Source organism: Conger conger, chromosome 6 (assembly GCF_963514075.1).
Source record: "Conger conger chromosome 6, fConCon1.1, whole genome shotgun sequence".
In the NCBI taxonomy this organism is placed as follows: domain Eukaryota; kingdom Metazoa; phylum Chordata; class Actinopteri; order Anguilliformes; family Congridae; genus Conger; species Conger conger.
In genome coordinates this window covers 12684100-12703792 of record NC_083765.1, presented here as the reverse complement: position 1 = coordinate 12703792, position 19693 = coordinate 12684100, and the positions used below count along the sequence as shown (strand labels likewise).

Genomic DNA, 19693 nt, shown 5'->3' with positions numbered 1-19693 from the left:
ACGATCAGCGCTTTCTGACAGAGACAACGCACCTGGAGCACACGGAGGGAAAGCGGGTAAGGTAGCGTAAGGGTGCCTCACCTGCGGATGTCCTGTTGCGTCTTCTGTATGGACGCCACGGAAGCCACGAGTTCGGCGATGTCCGTCACCTCCCTGTTACACCTGCCGCACTGGGTCAGGAACCCTGGGCGGGGAAACGACGGCGTCACAAAAGAAGAGTCCGGTGACGGAGCACGACGCCGGCCAGTCAGAGCGCCCTAACTGAAGCCCCAGCCCCGCCCACTTGCCTTCGTTGTCGGAGGACTCGTGCGCGGGCTCCGGGGTGGTGCTGCTGCTCTCCGTGTTCTGGCTGCAGCTGGACGGCTGGCTGCTCCACTTCCTGTGTCTGCCCTGCGCCTGCATCGGACAAGCAGGACAGGGGAGTCAATGGGACGACTTACTGAATACCAAATTAAGGAGTATACTGAAGCACAGCAGCACATCGGCTCAGAAGAGAATGTCAGTCCACACGACTTTGCTTATGTTATGTGTAAGTTAATACCCGTGGTAAATCATTACCCTGCTGGTCCTGACTTGAAACCCTGTATCGACTGCTACGGTAGATGGCTTCATTTGATAACTTATTATGTGAATGATTAATTGTTTGATTGACTGATTCATGAATTATTCATTCATTGAGACTTTTGATGATGGGTACAGGGTGTCAATGTTCTTGGTTTGGAGCAGCGGTTCTGGTTGGCCCCCTATCTGTGAGCGGTGGTAGTGCTCACCGCCTGCTTCACAGCCCAGCTCTGGGTGTAGCAGTGGCTGCTGAGCCGGTGCAGATTCCGCTCCCTGGTTTGGATCACCCCATCCTTCTCAAACTCCGCCAGGCTGGTGTCAGGATCCCAGGGCCTGGTGCTGGGGCACAGAGGAACAGGAAGCTCATCAGGAGCCCCATTTTCACAGCAGACCTGAGCGCAAAGCCCGGAGGACGCCCCGATATTCACACGGAGCAACGCTGAAAGGCGCAGGGCCACACCCTCCCTCTCCTGCCACAGTACATATTAAGGCAGTGTTTCCCAAATCCAGTCCTCGGGACCCACATGCCAGAAGGTTTTTGTTGTAACCAGTAGCTCACACACCTGATTTAATGATCGAACCAATCAAACCACAAAAATGCCCTTGAGTAGTTAAATCGGGTGTGTGAGCTACTGGTTACAACAAAAAACCTTCTGGCAAGTGGGTCCCGAGGACTGGAGTTGGGAAACACTGTATCAAGGTGTGCACATACTCGGCGTGTTTGTAGCGCCACTGGTTGGAGGCGGGGTCCAGGGTGAAGAGGCGGGCCGACCACGCCCTGTCCCCTCGCTCGCGGGCTTCCTGCCTCTGGGCCTCCTCCAGGACGAACTTCTCCTGCGTGGCGCGCTCCTGGTCCCGGCTCGAGATGGCGCTGGTCACGTGCTGCCACAGCCTGAGCAGGGCACACAGTGTGAACAACCGCACACCGGGGGACGCCCACGCGTGAGGTGGTGTGTGTGAAAAGAAAAGTGAGGCTAGGAAGCGTTTTAGTTATTTCTACCACTGCACTGACAGCGTTTAAAAACATTTTTTTTACTGAAATTAGTTTTAGTACAAATGAGGCTAAAGGTTCAAATATTGCGGCTGAACAGCTATTCAGCAACAAATGCTGTACTGTATATCTTTAGCCTCATTACCGAAAACTTTTCATGAATGTAATGTGACTCAAAAGTGATTACAGTAATTTGCAGTTATCTCCAATGTTGTAACACATTCAAGTACCAACAGGACTGATATATGGTTACTAAAATGGTGTGCGGCACATTTTAATTCACATTCAGCCATTTGGCACACACACGTATCCACAAGTGCAATAACAATGCTGGCAGAAGAAATGCAAGCAAAGGTCATGCAAGTATTTTAGATGGATGTTGAGACATAGGGTGAAGCCAGACTTTTTCAGGGCATTGTATGGGCTGGTTGTGTGAAATATCAGCATAGCCACAGTGCTGTGCTGTACGTTACCTCTCAGACTCAAACTCCCACTGCTCATCAGCCTGCACAACCTGCCTCTTCAGCCGCTGCTGGCGCACCTCCGGGGTGGGGCTCCACAGCACCTCCTGGTGGCCGGTCTTCTTCTCGTGCAGTGAGACCTCCCCATCCTGGGAAGAGCAGGCCCAGCAGAGCACAACCTCACTACAAGACCACAGCCGGTTTGATGATGAGGAGTATAATGAAGAGTGTAATGAGGAGAGATGAAGAGTATGATGAGGAGTGTAATGAGGAGAGATGAAGAGTATGATGAGGAGTGTAATGAGGAGAGATGAAGAGTATGATGAGGAGTGTAATGAGGAGAGATGAAGAGTATGATGAGGAGTGTAATGAGGAGAGATGAAGAGTGTAATGAGGAGAGATGAAGAGTATTATGAGGAGTGTAATGAGGAGAGATGAAGAGTGTAATGAGGAGAGATGAGGAGTATAATGAGGAGAGATGAGGAGTATAATGAGGAGAGATGAGGAGTATAATGAGGAGAGATGAGGAGTGTAATGAGGAGAGATGAAGAGTATAATGAGGAGAGATGGCCCGCCCACCCAGTGTCCGTCCACAGTGGCCAGCAGTTCCTCCCCTGAGCGAATCTTCCCTGTGATCAGGTTCACACTGCAGGAACTTCCCAGGAACGGCTGGGAAGGGCCAAGACAAAGGCAGCTGTCAGCGGTTTGATCTTTCAATGTTTGCGTCAAATATTTAGTACTATTAAATACACAGAGAGACACCCTTAACACTAATAAAAACACACCTTCAGTTTAAATTCCAGTTCTGCAAAGTATTTTGTCTTTTCACATTCAATGGTGATCTTTCCTCCCAGTTCCAAGGTCATTGTGCCGTATAAAATTCCTGTGAGGAAAATAAGGATTGGAAAAGAGAAGTATTGCACACTTGCTTGATGGTCCAAAATGTTGTGATGAAGACGTGATTTAAACATCAACTGAAAAAATGCAGTTGTATACTTTGTGTTGTATACAACACCTTGCACAAGTTTTTTGGTGTGCATCTGTTTTTTCTAACACTATTAAGTCATGATAATATTTGCATTAAAACACTCAGCACAAAGCCCATTTTAATCTCAAAACAGTTCCTTATACCAATGTGTACAAAGCAGTGTAAACCAGCTGCATACTTGAGGTGTGTGACGGTACCTTTGCAGTGCGCGTAAGGCATGGAAATGACGTACTCCTCCTCTCGTGAGAGGAACACCAGCCTGGCCTTTCCGTCCAGGATCGCCGATAGAGAGTTACCTGCAGGGGTAAAGAGAAGAAATGTGTGGCCGGATGTGCTTACCTGAACAAGCAAAATGGACTCTAAGGATATAGGGTTCAGTACACATTTTTAGTGGGTGCTAATGATCAATAGCACAGAATTAATTTGTACAGGACACTAATGATCAATGACGCAGTGGATGCTAATGATGGTTCACTAATAACGTGTATTGGACATTCATGATCAAGGGCACAGCACTGATGTGTACTACACACTAACGACTGAGGGTGAAATATATTGACATATTGATGAACTTATTTACCGTAGAACTTGGATTTGGCCAGAATGCTGCCGTTAATGCAGAAGCCATCCTTCCTGTTGCACACATAAAAAGCAGAGATCGGAGGGTGGTGGGACACCTGCACACACAGACAAATGGAAATGCTCATTTTCACCCAAAGCACAATTCATCAGCTCCCTCATAACAAGTGGAATACGCGGCTGGGCATTACAGTGTGCCATCACCAGCAAGAGGCCTTTTCATATACATTAAACAGGAACATGGGGTGATCCAGTATGAAAACACCGTAAATCTGGGGAACCTGTATGTAATAAGAATCAGCCTTACAAGGTATAAAAGGGGTCATTCTAATGTTGCCCACTTAGAGTATGCTCAATTAATCCTTTTTACTTGGTTATTTTCCAAACACTTGACTTATTCAAGGAAATAAACTAGCTATTACAAGCTAAATTGAACAATATTATGTTAAATCATACATCTACAACAAGTTGTCTTCAGTTACAGAGGTTGGTTGGGGAAGGGCCTCACCTGTTCTGCTATATAAAAGGTAGCGCTATCAGTCTGGGGGTGGAGCCAGCAGCATCTAAATACCTCCCCCAGGATTGGATTATAAGGCTTCTTCAGACCCTGTAAATGAACAAAGATATCACAATAATCACAGTGCAGCTGCCCTTGTGTTTTACACTCAAGTATAGCAAGCTAGTAATACCCGTGTGTGCTGAATACGTGGAAAGAAGTTCCACCAGAGATTGTGGCACGATGGAAGGAGCATGGATCTCACCTTGGGTTTCTTGTAAAAGCCAGACAGGTACCACCTCAGAACCTGCTTCATCCGACAGTAGGGGCTCTCTTCAGCCGCTGCTCTGAGGAGGACCGATGGGACACAGGGCTGGTATTAGAGGATTCATTTATTTATTTTTCAAGCCGTCTCATCTCATGCTCGTAACCGTGATTCCGAGGCACGCAGGGTGCTGTTGTGCGCGGCGATCTTTTATGTGACTGTTTGCAATATAGTACATTAAGCACAACATGAACATGTAACTTTTACACGCCGTGGCATGCACAGCTACTTTTGACAGCTCTTCATAATTCAAAAGAATTAACATCTTGTTAACATCTTGTCTGGTAATGCAATTGTGGTTGGAATGAAAACCAAAATACTCAGTGGTACCCCAGCATTGAGTTTGAGAACCATGGAGTTAGATAATGGGTATGAGTGTCTGTGGTAAAGCTGTTAAGCCTGTAGATCAGGAAAAACTGGCTGAGGACTTGTGGGTGTCCCCATGCCATATCTTGTTTTCTCTTCCACTACCATTTCTCAATGGAATATTTCATTTGCCATTTACTGGGCTTTCAATCAATAATGAAGAGTCACATTTGATTTTATACAGCTTTGCGATTGAAGAGAAGAATGGAAATAGATCTGCTCCCACCATAGTTGTAATGTAACGCTCACTGAATTGGCCTTACACAAGCTGATCAATAATGTATTACTGTTAGCAAACTGCTGTGTTAATTATGTTCAGCAAGCCAGTGACAGACATGAAATAGGGAAGGGGACAGAGAGTGACAGACAGTTCCTTCACTGTGAAAAGACGTGGCAAGGATGTCAGACAAATTACAGTGGCTTGCTCAGTGTGGGTAATTAGCAAACATACTGGGGGAGGAGGTAAGGGGAGTTAGCTAGCCTATTGTAGGATGAAATAAGGGGAGTTAGCTAGCTTATTGTGGGAGGAGGTAAGGGCAGTTAACTATCTTACTGGGGGAGGAGGTAAGGGGAGTTAGCTAGTTTATTGGGGGAGGAGGTAAGGGGAGTTAGCTAGCCTATTGTAGGATGAAATAAGGGGAGTTAGCTAGCTTATTGTGGGAGGAGGTAAGGGCAGTTAACTATCTTACTGGGGGAGGAGGTAAGGGGAGTTAGCTAGTTTATTGGGGGAGGAGGTAAGGGGAGTTAGCTAGTTTACTGGGGGAGGAGGTAAGGGGAGTTAGCTAGTTTACTGGGGGAGGAGGTAAGGGGAGTTAGCTAGTTTACTGCCGGAGGAGGTAAGGGGAGTTAGCTAGTTTACTGCGGGAGGAGGTAAGGGGAGTTAGCTAGCGTATTGTGGGATGAAATGAGGGGAGTTAGCTAGCTTACTGCGAGAGGAGATCGGCGTGGTAGTAGTAGTCAGAGAGCTTGTCCAGGAAGGAGCGTGGCTCGAGGATGAAGGTGGGTAGCACCACCTTGGACAGGTCCATGCCAGGGCGGACCTGCTTCAGCAGCGTCCAAATCAGACCCTTATTCTCCTCAGAAACGGTCTCCACCTGGGACGCCTCACCTGCCTGCGAGACCCCAGAAGCAACTGAAATCCAGCACACTGTTCCATAGGCCAAATACATCTTACACCAACATAAAAAAACAATTCCCTCTCCCATAGGCCAAATACATCTTACACCAACATAAAAAATAAAAAAAACAGTGCCCACTCCCATAGGTCAAATAGCATCTTCCACCAATGTACAAATAACAATGCCCTCTGTCGTAGTCCACGTCTGTCCAAGCTTTTTTCAAACGTGATTTTCCTGACATCCGTTATAATAAATGTATAATAACTGTAATGATGCTCTAGGCACCTGTCACTGCTTACCTCGCCCATCTCCTCCTGGGTTTGCTCAACATAGGCAGTGGCCTGGGGAGCTGGAGAAAGTTCATCTGATTGGTCCACATCACTCTCCTCAGTTAGCCGCCCTCCATTCTCATTGGCCCCATTGTCAGACTCCTCTTGAGCCTCCCTTTCCGATTTGTCAGAGTAGCCATCCGTCTCCATGGTTCTGTTTTCCAACATGGACTCATTCAACCTTTACAAAGATACAACAACAAAAAAATGGAAATGACCTTGGACCCAAAATAATACAGTGCTGTTTACCCAGTCACTCCCAGAACATCAAACATAACTGCACAGTTTTGTTATAATATTAAGTAGTTAACTGAGATAAACGTGCCAGTCTAATTAACCAATAGAGATGATTGGCTAGGACAATGCTTCTCAAACCTCTCCTGAGATACCCTGGTACCTCCAGCCAGATCCAGGTATTTGATACTGTGTTCACACTTCAAGCACACCTGATGCAACTAATCGAGCCCTTGGTGAGACCAGGGCCTTCTCTTGACCCTGCCAACAGACGAACACATTCCAGCAAGTCAAATAATCTCACTAAACCGATAGAACAAGGGTCTGAAGCACCTAACTCAGGTGTCAAACAAACAGTATGCTGCAGAGTCCGCATTCTACAGCATGCTAAACGTAGCAATGTCTGAAGCTGTTCATTTAGAGCTGAAGGAGCGATAAACGCTATGATACCTGAACAGAGACAGCTAAAGGCTACCAAGGCCTGATACCCGAATACAGACCTCTGAAGGCTACCAGGGGCTGAAACCTGAACAGAAACAGATAAAGGCTAACACAGGTGACACACTATCCTAACAAATCTCTTTCAACAGAGAACTGATCTGAGAGGAGTGGGGGACGTTTACTGAGGTGAAATGTGAAGCAGTGGGAAATAACATAGTGTCCCAGCCACAAGCTTTCCAAATGTCACATTCTTTTACTGACAGCATTGAACAGCTATCAGTCAAACAGTTGCTTTTGCGGTTTCATTTTTATGATACAATGTCTCTCCATTACATGCACCAGAGACATGGAAGATTAACCTTTGCATGCATTGACTATTGTTTTTCACATATTTAAGGTCTAACTAAAAAAAAGGTCAAACAAATTGCTGTAGATTGAAGACCTGAAGGCATATACTTTTCCTCTGCTTGGCTTCTGCCATGATAAAAGCTCAAGCAGTCATGGAATGAATGTGCTGTCTTACCTCTGAAGGGAAAGCAACTTCTCAGGTACGTCCATAGGATCTCAGAAAAGCAGGCTACCGCACTTATCAAGCCAGAATCATCACATATCATGTTATTTCTTTTCTCTCTAAATTCGTCCGGTCCTTGGACAGGTAATAACTCCCAATGAGGGCGACAGGCAGTGAATGAGCTGTGAAGGTAACCTGCCTTTCTGGCTTTCTGCTCCTGCCGCTTCCTGTGTGAGGGAACGTTTTGTTGCCAACTCCCTCTCTGTGTCTCTCGGGGTTGGGCAAGGTTCATGTTCTTTGTTTTTTTTTTTTTCTAATACGGTCTAGGTCACATGACCCCCCTAGAGCCAGTCTGACTGGCTGGGAGGAATGCAGCAGTGGAGGGGAAGAGGAGATGATTGCACAGGTAATCGGGGGGGTGTATCTGAGAGCATGCTGTGGACTTTGCTAATAAACAGCTGATAAACTAACATCTAATCTGCAACCTGCACCCAAAAAAACAAAAACAAAAAAAACACACCTCAAAATGAATGGTGCTTTTAGGAAAACATAACATACACCCACCTGCATAGACAAACACCCATACACGGTAACCCATAGACACACGGCTGCTCACAGCTCAGTGTAACAGAAGGACAGACACACACACACACACACACACACACACACACACACACACACACACACACACACACACACACACACACACACACACACACACACACACACACACACACACACACACACACACTGCAGCTCACTCACTGGAAGAGCTGGTTGTCGGAGAGGGGATTGGCCTGCAGCAGAGAGAGGATGTGTGCAGACTCTGATGCGCAGCTGAGGTCAGCGTCGCAGCCAGACTTGCTGCTCAGTCTGCATAGGCTGGAACAGCTGAGGGCCAGCTCCAGAGCATCCATCCAGCAGCGCCCTGGATCAGAGGAGCAGAAACACAGTCAGGACACACTCTCTCTCTCTCTCACACACTCGCGCATGCGCACACACACACACACACACACACACACACACACACACACACACACACACACACACACACACACACACACACACACACACACACACACAGCTTAGGTTCTTACCATCAGACTCAGACACAGCTCTGAAGATCAGGTAGTTACTGGGCAGGGGCTGTGTGAAGGAGCCCACATTCTCCCCTTTAGGGCCCTGTGGGTACGGAGAAAAAAACAACTTTAAATGTGACTCTACTTAGACATAACAATGGCACTCTGACGAAACATGACATCTACCTTTGAGCAGAAACGCACTGAGCCAGGAACCGACATCTAGATTTGCACTACACCTCACCTTCACAGCCCAGATGGACTTGTCCAGTGGGTGGTAGAGCTTGAAGCAGAAGCCGTCCTTCTTGGAGGGCCTCTCGATGAGCCTGCAGGCATTGAGCAGGACAGTGCCCACCCAGGGCTCCACTTTAGGGGTCTTATAGATCAGAAGAACCCCAGGTTTCAGCACACACCACATCCTGGTCCAGCCCTTTAAAGTGCCACGGATCTGCAATAAAAACACCACATGAAACCCATATAACAATAATAACAATACTAATACTACCAATAATAAGAGCTTTCATCAGACACCACAATGTTTAGTGAAGGATAACAAACCTTCAGCCAGTTTGACATGAGGATTACACTGGGATCCTTAAGAGCACTAAAGAGCTCTTTGGCTGCCCTCTTTTTCTCCTGTCTGTAATTCTTCTTTTGGAGCTAAACAAGACAAATTGAGAAAGATAATCCTAAACATTATCATACATCATCCTTATGAATCTCTTCTTACAATACAAAAAAAGAAAGCTTGTATGCACTGCCTGACAGCCACTAGGTGGAGTTACAGTCAAAAACACTGCAAGGGCCAACAGCAAAAATCAGGTCGTCTATATTATTAGTTTTCATGCACGGCTCCCTCATATATTGCCGTTTATTACGTGGGCAGGTGTTCAGGTGTGGAGAGACAAAATTACAAAACGACTGGCTAAATGCACACAGATCCTGTTACTTATTTCACACAGAGGGTTGGCACTCAAGCCACAAATGCATGCTGCAATCACGACTTCTACAGTGTTCCGTGGTTTCCGGCAGAGCTTCGACCCCAGAGGCAGTGAATGGTGCTTACTTTGAGAGACTCTTTCCGGGCGAGTTTCTCTGTGGGGGAGGAACACTCCTTCTCATGGCCGTTAAACACCCTCTGTTCCATCTGGCGGGAGGGAGGGGGGGCGGGGGCGCAAACACAGTGGGAGAGATACGTGAGTGTCTTGTTGCAGAGAGGCACAAGTAGCCCTATGACTCTTAGAGATATTACTTTACCCCAGAACTTGTGAGGTGGTAGCCATTTATTATCTGGGCAAAGTTGTGGACGCCTATGGGGGTAACATGTTGATGACTTGTTTTTTAAGCACTGAATGTAACACTTTAATGAGTTTGTTACCTTATATAACACAGACACCCGTCTGACCAGTGGAAAAGCAACTGTGCAGTGCAGTGTTGTGAATTTGCGGTCATGGTGAGATCATGAACATTAGCAGGACGTTCAACCTCGAGAGCCTCACAGCAGTCAGCTCAAGTAGACCCCCGCAGGCTCTGAAATGCTCCACTTCCGGATCCCACCCCCGAGATGCCAAGAAAAGCACAGTACAGAACACAGTCCCAGGCAGACAGGTCCGCATTACACCCCCTGAGTAGCTCTGTGTTCATCCATACCTGCACTTCAGACCCCATGACTAAACACACCTACAGAAACACACCCTGCCAAGTGTGTGGAGCGGAGCGAGGGGGATTATATATGGCGTGTGCAGAGGAGGACGGAGAGGGAAGAGGGATGCAGATTTGCATTGTGCTGTGTAGAGCTGGACTAGTGGTTCTTGAGCAAACGTTCCTCTTTATGTCTTTATGTCTCATACAAGCCTGAATGCAAACGTGTAGTGTATCACCACTACACTGACACGCGAAGTTCAAACTGACTAAAAGGCACTTCACAACCCCTGACTTCATCCGTATGACATGTCCCGCCATTTTCAGTCCTAGGCCACCATGTTATGTGGGCATATGCTTTCAGGACCACCTCGGAGGAAAAAAAGGTCCGCACGTGTACATGATTCTGTGACAGTTGTTATTTTTGTTTTCTTTAATGAGAAATGAGCAACCACTCATCTGGTGCAACACACACTGATAACAAGCCAACTGCCCTCAACCTCAAATGCACTCATCACTGGTGAGATGAGTGAGACAAAATGCCTTTGCCTAAATGCATAATTTCCAGATAAGAGTCCCACGAGGCTGACTGTCCTGCTAAAGAACAGTAGCATGGATCGGGGCATAGGAATGGGAGGATAATTAGGGCCCAGAGCTCAGGACGAATGCGAGCGCAGTATGGATACAACGGCACCCTGTTCCACAACAAAATCTAACAGTATACATACTGCATTTGACTCCCGGATGAAGAAAATGTTGATATACTACAGCTACCATCTCATATGAACAGAGAAATGCTTGCATGTTGTGCAAGGTGCATAGTGTGTAGGGCACATAGTAGGGTCTATGGTGTATAGGGGACACGGTGTGTATGCTCTATGGTGAGTAGGAGTGTGTAGGGCACATAGTAGGGTCTATGGTGTATAGGGGACATGGTGTGTATGCTCTATGGTGAGTAGGGTGTATAGTGTGTATGGCACATAGTAGGGTCTATGGTGTATAGGGGACATGGTGTGTATGCTCTATGGTGAGTAGGGTGTATAGTGTGTAGGGCACATAGTAGGGTCTATGGTGTATAGGGGACATGGTGTGAATGCTCTATGGTGAGTAGGGTGTATAGTGTGTAGGGCACATCGTAGGGTCTATGGTGTATAGGGGACATGGTGTGAATGCTCTATGGTGAGTAGGGTGTATAGTGTGTAGGGCACATAGTAGGGTGTATAGGGGACATGGTGTGTATGCTCTATGGTGAGTAGGGTGTATAGTGTGTAGGGCACATAGTAGGGTCTATGGTGTATAGGGCACATTACATTACATTAATGGCATTTGTAATGTAATGTGCCCTATACACCACATGGTGTGTATGCTCCATGGTGAGTATGGTGCATAATGTGTAGGGCACATATTAGGGTGTATGATGTATAGGGGACATTATTTGTAGCGTGCATGGTGTGTAAGTGTCTTACCATACTGGTTGGAGACTGAGCGGGGCTCAGATCATCCCTAGGTATAACCAATCCATCTCGCTCCATGTCACTGGCTGAAACACACACACACACACACACACACACACACACACACAGACACACACACAGACACACACACAGACACACACACAGACACACACACAGACACACACACAGACACACACACACACACACACAGGCAGGTAATGCAACATTAGTCGGCAAGCAAGAGCTCTACGCTGAACAAGGAGCAAAAATGAGAAAAAACATAGAAGAGTTTGTGTTTGTTCCAGCAAAATGAGTCATAAGGAACCAGGTTATGGAGGAGAGGAGGTGAGATTTCAGATGTGCCAATTGACAGGCTCTCTCTGTCTGTATGAGGGGGAATGAGCACAACACCTTCATCATCCTCATAAGGGGGGGGGGGGTTGTGGGTAAAAATCTCTTATAAATCAGCAGGCCACTCTTAGGGTGGCTAGGGCTTGGGTGGAGAGCTGGAGGAGATCCGTGGTACTGCATGTGAAGCTGGAGGAGATCCATAGTACTGCCCACAAACCTATGATCCTGGAGCTGTGACTCAATACGTTTTTAGCACCAGCCAATTAACTTAAGTTGTTAATGAACCTACCATCATCCATCAGCATGATTAAGCAGCCAATAATTTAACTTTCCGGCGACTACTCTTCTACTGAACACAAGATCTAAATGTTAATGTTAATCATGTTGAAACTAAACTTTTGTTTTAGTGCTGAAGTTCAGTTGACGGTTTCTTGGAGGTTACCAGGGCTGAGGGGGTAGATGTCGTTGTCTCCTCCGTAGGACAGATTGCGGGTCAGCGTGCGCGGGTCGATCTTGTGCGGGGTGGATGCTGTCGGGCAGAGCGAGAACCGTCGGCGGAACAGGCTCTCCTCCTTCATCCTGCCGGCCGTGTTCGTCTTCTGGAGAGGACAGAAACGCACATGCCACCATCAGGCCTACTGTGCCTCAGCCAAGGGAACGGAGTCTGGGACTATAACCAGTGCCATACTGTATCCTGGCACAGACTGAAAACAATATGATCGTCATGATGCCGCCCACAGAAATTCTGCAAATGTTATCGGGCTCATTTCCACAGCATTGGCATCAGACCAATGCCACACTGGGGTGAGGTGATTGGTGCCACTGTGTTGTGATTGATGGACAGGGCCACATGATGATCTTTATTCGGGGGGTTATGGATGGTAATTTCTCAACAGCAGGTTTGAGGCCTGGCTCCCTGTCTCCTGTTTGTGACCATGGTGACAGTCTCAGATGGATCATGGGAAGACATCTCACCCATAAGCACAATTGTGACAGTTGAAATTATGTAAGCCTCCAATGTGTTCTTTCAGTGTTGACACTGGCTAAGAGTAAGACTGAAATATAAGCCTTTGATCAGTACGCAGTAAATCTTTCAAGGTAATGAGATCATAACTATCCCAAATGGCCGCTATATAATGCTAAAGAGGCTGTCCAGTTTGACTAAACTATGGTTCCCAGGGCAACCTTGTATAACAAATATCAAATATTTGCTTGTTTTAAGTTACTGTATGAAAGGCTAAGTACACCACTGGGATAACGTTTCAGCAATCACGTGTGTTTGCGTCTGTTTGTTCTTCAGTAGTCAGATAAAGTTGTTTTGTGTACATCTTTATGATTAAGCGTTTTTTCTTAGGAGTTGATTAAGCAGGAACAAAAAGAATATGTACATGGCTGGAACAAGATAGAATGTGCCAAGTGTATAGTTTTGACGTAAAACACAGAGTACATGTGTCGGAGGGCTTGCCGCTTTGTTTCAGAGAATGCACCGTGCAGATGTATTGTGAATTACCTCCATGCCGTTATAAGAGTGCCTTATCACAATGGTCCTTTCATCAACACTGAATTTCTTCTACATTTAAGAAGTGAAATTCTCGCTGCATTGGCAAATCTTGAAATGGGTCTGAAATCTAGAAATGAAACTGGCTCATTTGGCAATATCTTTGTCTTATTTAGCAAAAAAAGTAATAAACGTAAGAATTTTTGTGTAAATACGCGATAAAAAATAGGTGAGATGAACTTTGAGGTTTTGGGAAGTCTGTGGTAGGGACAGTCATCACGCTGCCTGCCCACGCACGCTGGCGCTGAAGTCACGGGTCAGCACGAGGCAGCCCGACGAGCTGTGCTCTGGGGCAGGTGACCCGAAAGGCTCTGAATGCTCTGAATGCTCTCTGAGAATAAGCGCTCAATCAAAGGCTTGTTCTGACTCCATAAACTCCGTGGCAATAAAGCGTTTCAGGTGACTGCCTGGGCATGGCCAGCTGCCAGCTCCAGAGCGGCTTGTTTGACTGCTCTCTCATTATATCCCCATCATTTCCGATGAGCCCCTCAGTCTCTCACAAACCAAGCAATTTGCCATTCTTCCATGTTGTGGCGACGTTGCTTACATGTAGCCACAAAGTGAAAAACATTGCTTCGGCACAGTACTACGGCAGCGTTTTGATGATGTCACTGCAGCAAGCCTGTAAGTGGGATTCAAATAAAAGTTCTAATACTCAGAGAGCAGAGACTCTTACTGCAGGGCCGCAGAGAAATAGGGCCTGCAGTATCTCCAGGTTTCCAGTGCACTACAGTTGTCTTTTGTTCTACTGTAACTCCTGTGCTAGTTTACACTCTACTGGTCTACAGCTCCAACTCACAATGGAACCACATAATCAGGCCATCTCAAACATCCTCATGCGTCACTTCAGCTGTCAATCACCACCAGAAGTGGCACTAAATTGAAGAGGTGGCCATCTGTGGTGATTAAGTGTCTAGTGGCACTTCATCACAAATTCAGAGTGGACATTCTTCCTGTGTCCCCTTCGGAAATTCCCCATCTGGCTCAGTCAATCTGGCCATGTAACACCCCCAACCCCCCATACCAACCCCCCTCCCACCCTAAATTTCCTCCCTCCTCCTCCTAAACAGACTAATATGCGCCATTTTATATTATAACAGCAGGTGTATGCCACCAGAACACATGGGTGACACATAAAAGTGTTGTGAAACATTAACACTCCACAGGAAGCAAGGCACCATACAAATATAATTATACAGCATTTATTAACATCTCCGGCTGACTGTACAGGCTATGGTTGCATAACAGAGGCGCTGGCACCACTTTAAACATTAAACTACCTTGGAGTACAGCAGCAATGGCAGTTGCAGCAATAGGGATAAAAAGTTATCATTTATTTACAAACAATATATTCCTCCGTTCACCTCCCAGGGTACTGCAGCAGGACTCGCTCACATGGGCACGGTGTGCTGGACTAATATTTGCTCAGGTTCTCCTTAAATTAATTTTTTGGTTAACAGCATTCAGGCAGCTGCACAGTTTCTTCAGCTCGCACGCACGCATGCACACACACAATGGTGACAGTGTGGGCATGTCTATCTACAGTTGATTTACCTAAATTGGAATGTCTATAACCTGTATACCTGTGAATGAACTCTCACAGAATTTCGACCAATAAAAAGAGTAAGTTGTAGAAGACTAATCATGAATGGTAGACCCTGAGTTAGTGACAGACAGGTGATGCCTGAACTCTGTGTTTGGGGGTAGAGGTCAAATGGTGGTAGGCCCCTGGGTGATGGAGACCATCCAGTAATAACATTACCCTCATAAGGCAGTGGAAAGTGTTCTCTTGGTTACGGCCTGGCCCATTGACCTACATACAGTATGGGGCTACATAGCCATCTACCCCAGGGACTCAATGGTGCTGTGCTACTCCCAAACCGGCACATTCACACTACAGAGCAAGACACTGGGGCACTGTACCCACTCCAATGTCCCAGAAAACCCTACACTCCCAGACCCTCTCGCTCTCCCTCTCCCTCTCCACTGCTGCTGTGAGTTTACAGAGCATGAAACAGTGATTTATGTACACCAATCGCATACTGACACAAGGGGCGTGAAACAACTCCGTATAAGATCTAGTGGGAAATCCGGTCTCTCGTGCAGAACCAGCGAAAAGAAGCAGCACACCATACTGAAATACACCGAGACTGAGATGTGGGAGGGTGTGTGCGTGTGTGTATGTGCGTGTGAGTGAGTGAGTGTGCACGTGTGAGTGTGCGCACTGTGACATTACGTTGTATTTAGCAGACACTTATCTTGAGTAACCAAAGGACCTAATTCGGACCTATGTTCCTATAGAAAAACTGATGCGTCTGCCACTCATAAACCCAAGCTGAGAGGTTTTGAGGTGGGGGTGGGCGTCCTCCACAAGGTTACAGTGGATTGCTGAATTGGCCCATAACCTTGTCCCCCACGCTGGTGACTCAGCTGCAGACTCACTGCTGATCAATGGCTCTTGTGGGGAGGAAAATCTGTTACTACAATAGCACAGGCTATTCATGCACACACAGGTTTAAATCCAGCCTGTTATTATTACACTAATTGCCACCCAGTCAAATAGAGTCATTCCAGGATTCAGAGCCAGAAAGAACATTCTCTAAGTAATACTAACGAAAAAGTATTCTTTACATTTTCGCAAACTGGACTGTTGGTACGGCTTCAACAAGATGACTTTCAGCGTCATAACAAAAAAAGCGACCTGCTTCAGGCCATAATGAAGCTGAATGGCGAGGCATGCGGCCCCACGCCTGAAGGCCCCGCTGTAGCACTGGCAGAATGGCACATGACGGACACTTTCCACCCCTGCACTAGGAGGAGAACAGTTCAACCAGGAGATGCTGCACGCACGCACGCACGCACGCACGCACGCACGCACCTCAACGGGAGGCCATTTATATGGTGCTGACACCAGCAGCATTTCCGTGCTTCTCAGCTTTCGCACAGTTGACCGCCGGCTGCTCCCCGATCTCCATGACCATCATGCACCTCTCTGCGGGGTCGGCCCTGTCCATTCCTGCTGGGGGCAGCAGGCCCTCTCTCCCTCTCTCTCTCTCACTCTCACTCTCTCGTTCTCTCAACACTTGGTTTTTCCATTCAAGGTTTCCCTGCCTGGCCTTGTGCCAGCTGCCACCCTGGCCTCCACCAGCAACAGCGGATTCTGGAGGCCAGGAGGACATTTTTAGAAACACACACAGAGAGGCCTGTCAGCACCTCACTCCAACAATTCTGACCAATGCAGAATGGTACTGGCCAATATGTTACAGCTCTACAGGAAACACCATGCAGGACTGATTAGAATTTTATTGTGTACAGTGATATCATCCCACAGTCCCACCCTACAGCCTGTGGTTTAAAGTTTGGCAGAGCATGGCCTTCTAAGTATGAGAAACCCGACTAAATGTGCAATGTGCTAAACGACTGATTTAATTTGTCCTACATTTTGCGCAGTTAGCACATCGATTACTTTACATTCTGTAGTATCCCAACTCCCAATATGATCCAGGAGCTGTCAATCAATCGCCTATGTCTGTATTGATGGCTGAGAAGGGCATGTTAAGTATTTTCATGTTTTGGTTAACTGCTGATATTCACTTGATTGTCATTTTCCCCTCAAACACCATCTTGTGCAGTTTTTCGTTTCATTTCGTTTTAAAGATAATACAAATTCAACTGACATTTCTGATTGATCAGGTCTAAGATGAGCAAGTAACATGGAAGTAACGATACAGACATCAGGAAGGTCGGATTTTATCTTCCCAACTCTATCTTCGGCGTAGTCTGTTCCTTCTCAACCTGCAATAGCATATGCTTCTTTCTGATTGAATTGCACTAGCATTTCATGATTAAAAGTGCTTTAAATTGTACAAACTTGTCTATGAACACTTAATATTTCATGATGTGTACTTTTATAAGCAGATAATCATATGTGAATAGCATTCAAAAGGTAAATATTTAAATGAAAATGGAAATCTTGTAAGCTCATTGCAAGGGTGCATTGTTTTATTTAAATATCTTGGTACTGATGTTGATGACAATGTCTCAACAGATGCTCCAGGACCTGTAGAATTTTTCATATTTAAAAAAATAAAGACCACCAGACATATTTAAAAATGCATGGCATCTAATCCTACATCAGTTTCACCCTTCTTCCCTCCATTGGAATTACATGGTACTGCATGTGGTGAAACATTGTAGGACAGCCTTCAATATCACATGTAGCTCTTTAGTAGCTCTTTAGCCGCACTGGTTGTCAGAGGACAGGTGACATATTATCCAAACTGACTCTTGTTTTTTTTTGTACTTGGCTTCCCTAGCAGCAACTTTAACTTCAACAAGTTTGCCCAAAAAATTAAGCTGCGCCGAGCAAACAAAATACCCAGAGACAGAGAGCGTAGGCAACATGGCAAGTATAATCTTTACAGCAACCTTTTAAAGCATCTGCTAAATGGAGCAGAATGTCCCACTGTGTGTCTGTCGTGCTCCAACTTCAAGCCAGCTTATTAACCACAATGCTAATCCATATGTTGGCTTTTCCCCTATGCCGGAAAAGCATTAGCAGTGTAATGGAAGCAAATGCAAATCTCAAAACCGATACACTGCAAAAATAGAGTAAGTCAATATCAAGTATTTCAGTCTCATGTTTCGACTTAAAATCTTATTTCTATTGCTTAATATAATTTTTTGCTAAATAAGACAAACATATTGCCAATAAGGTCAGACAGTTTGACTCATTTCAAGATTTTCCAATTGCATAAGAAAACTTCACTTGTCAAGCAAATAACTAAAAACAAGCTTTCAACAATAGTTTCAACTTCAGGGAAAAAAAGTTAAGTCTGGTTAAGGACAGAACATTTTTGCAGTGTGAGCAGCATTTCCGATAAGAAAGAGCCATCACATTTCCTTTCCTTATCTGGCCCTAACACCGCATTGTCGTCTGCATGAAACTCCACCGCTGGCCAGCTGGGTCAGGACATGCCACAGAAACCAAGTGCAGAGCCTGTCTTGAACATAGCCAGCAGGGTGGCAGGAACTCCACTACCACCACGTCATGTGGGAGAGGAGGTCAAGATGCCGCAGGAGACACCCCCCCCCGACTCCCCCTCTCCGGCAGCACACATCCGCAGAGCAGTGCTGAGGGACACGTAGCGTACAGGGAGCGAGGACTTCAAGAGAGAGGTCAAAGTGAAGGTCACAGTCATGCCCCCCTCCTTAATTTCCCCCCATCCATTATGCAGCAGCTCATCCATATTTGATGGGGTGGCTCAGAGGACCACCGAGGGCTGTGAAGCTCTCACATTCATACAGAGAGCAGGGCATGCCAGGGCCCAGGCACTGACGGTATGTAGGCCCAGAGGGGTATTTAAACAGATACATACAACATCATATATACTAGGGCTTTTAGCGTATAATTGCAGTCTTTGATTTACTGTCGTTTCCAACAAAAACTGCCACATTTAGTGAATGAATGACAGTCCGGTTTCTAGGGCACCTTAACTACAGCCAAAACATTTATCAAATGCACTCGTGCATAATTGCAAAACTGATTAATGGCCCCCTTTAATATAGTAGTCACAAGCTTAATTAAAACTATGAATAATAAAGTATTCACAAAGCAAAAGAAAAAAAAAAAAAAAAGATGACTAAAGAAATGCCGGTGGAGTAAGAGCAGTGAAGCTACCAGCAGGATTACCGGATCCTCGTCTTCACCAGCAACGGCGAGACAAAGGATGATGCATGCGCGAGCAGGGATTATTTGATGCCTGCGCCAAGAAACACGCACTCTGTGGAACGATCCTGAGGGAAAAGGTCATTCCCAGCTGGAAGGGGCATCTCCCGCGGGACCCAAACGCTGCGCTCGCATCCATCCTGCAGTCAGTCTCCCCCTGCGCCAGAGAGCATGACGGGAAGGCCCTTCCATGGCATTTCACGCTGACAGGGGGGAGGGGCAGGGCGAAATACAAGGGGGTGCAATTTGACATTGTCCCTCGCATGCTGTGCGCACACCGTGCCAGGTGCCCTGTCGTACACCTGAGTGATTACATGCCATCAGACGCAGAGCAGGCCACTCATTGCAGGAATGCGTTCATGCTCATGCCACACATGTACAAGCATGGGCCCTCTACAAGCAGTTGCCCTCTTTAGGGTAGCCATATTCTTTTTCATTGTTTTCAGATATGTTCAGTGGCAGTTGTTCAAATCATAAACCGC

The 19693-nt window shown here is 46.4% G+C and overlaps 1 protein-coding gene across 4 annotated transcripts in view; it reads right to left on the bottom strand.

Annotated features, from left to right (window-relative positions):
* Window positions 1-19693, bottom strand: part of LOC133131069 (oxysterol-binding protein-related protein 5-like) — a 41073-nt gene that overhangs the window by 1559 nt on the left and 19821 nt on the right. For all 4 annotated transcript variants that reach the window (XM_061246180.1, XM_061246183.1, XM_061246181.1 and 1 more), the window contains 20 exons: window positions 12368-12524; window positions 11587-11660; window positions 9546-9626; window positions 9038-9139; window positions 8724-8927; window positions 8498-8582; window positions 8166-8328; window positions 6185-6395; window positions 5695-5879; window positions 4342-4423; window positions 4089-4187; window positions 3582-3678; window positions 3199-3297; window positions 2799-2896; window positions 2593-2682; window positions 2026-2162; window positions 1274-1453; window positions 771-900; window positions 288-396; window positions 82-184 (listed from right to left, as the gene is read on the bottom strand). In XM_061246180.1, coding sequence (XP_061102164.1) covers window positions 82-184; window positions 288-396; window positions 771-900; window positions 1274-1453; window positions 2026-2162; window positions 2593-2682; window positions 2799-2896; window positions 3199-3297; window positions 3582-3678; window positions 4089-4187; window positions 4342-4423; window positions 5695-5879; window positions 6185-6395; window positions 8166-8328; window positions 8498-8582; window positions 8724-8927; window positions 9038-9139; window positions 9546-9626; window positions 11587-11660; window positions 12368-12524 — 2486 coding nt within the window. The remainder of the gene's footprint in view (window positions 1-81; window positions 185-287; window positions 397-770; window positions 901-1273; window positions 1454-2025; window positions 2163-2592; window positions 2683-2798; window positions 2897-3198; window positions 3298-3581; window positions 3679-4088; window positions 4188-4341; window positions 4424-5694; window positions 5880-6184; window positions 6396-8165; window positions 8329-8497; window positions 8583-8723; window positions 8928-9037; window positions 9140-9545; window positions 9627-11586; window positions 11661-12367; window positions 12525-19693) is intronic.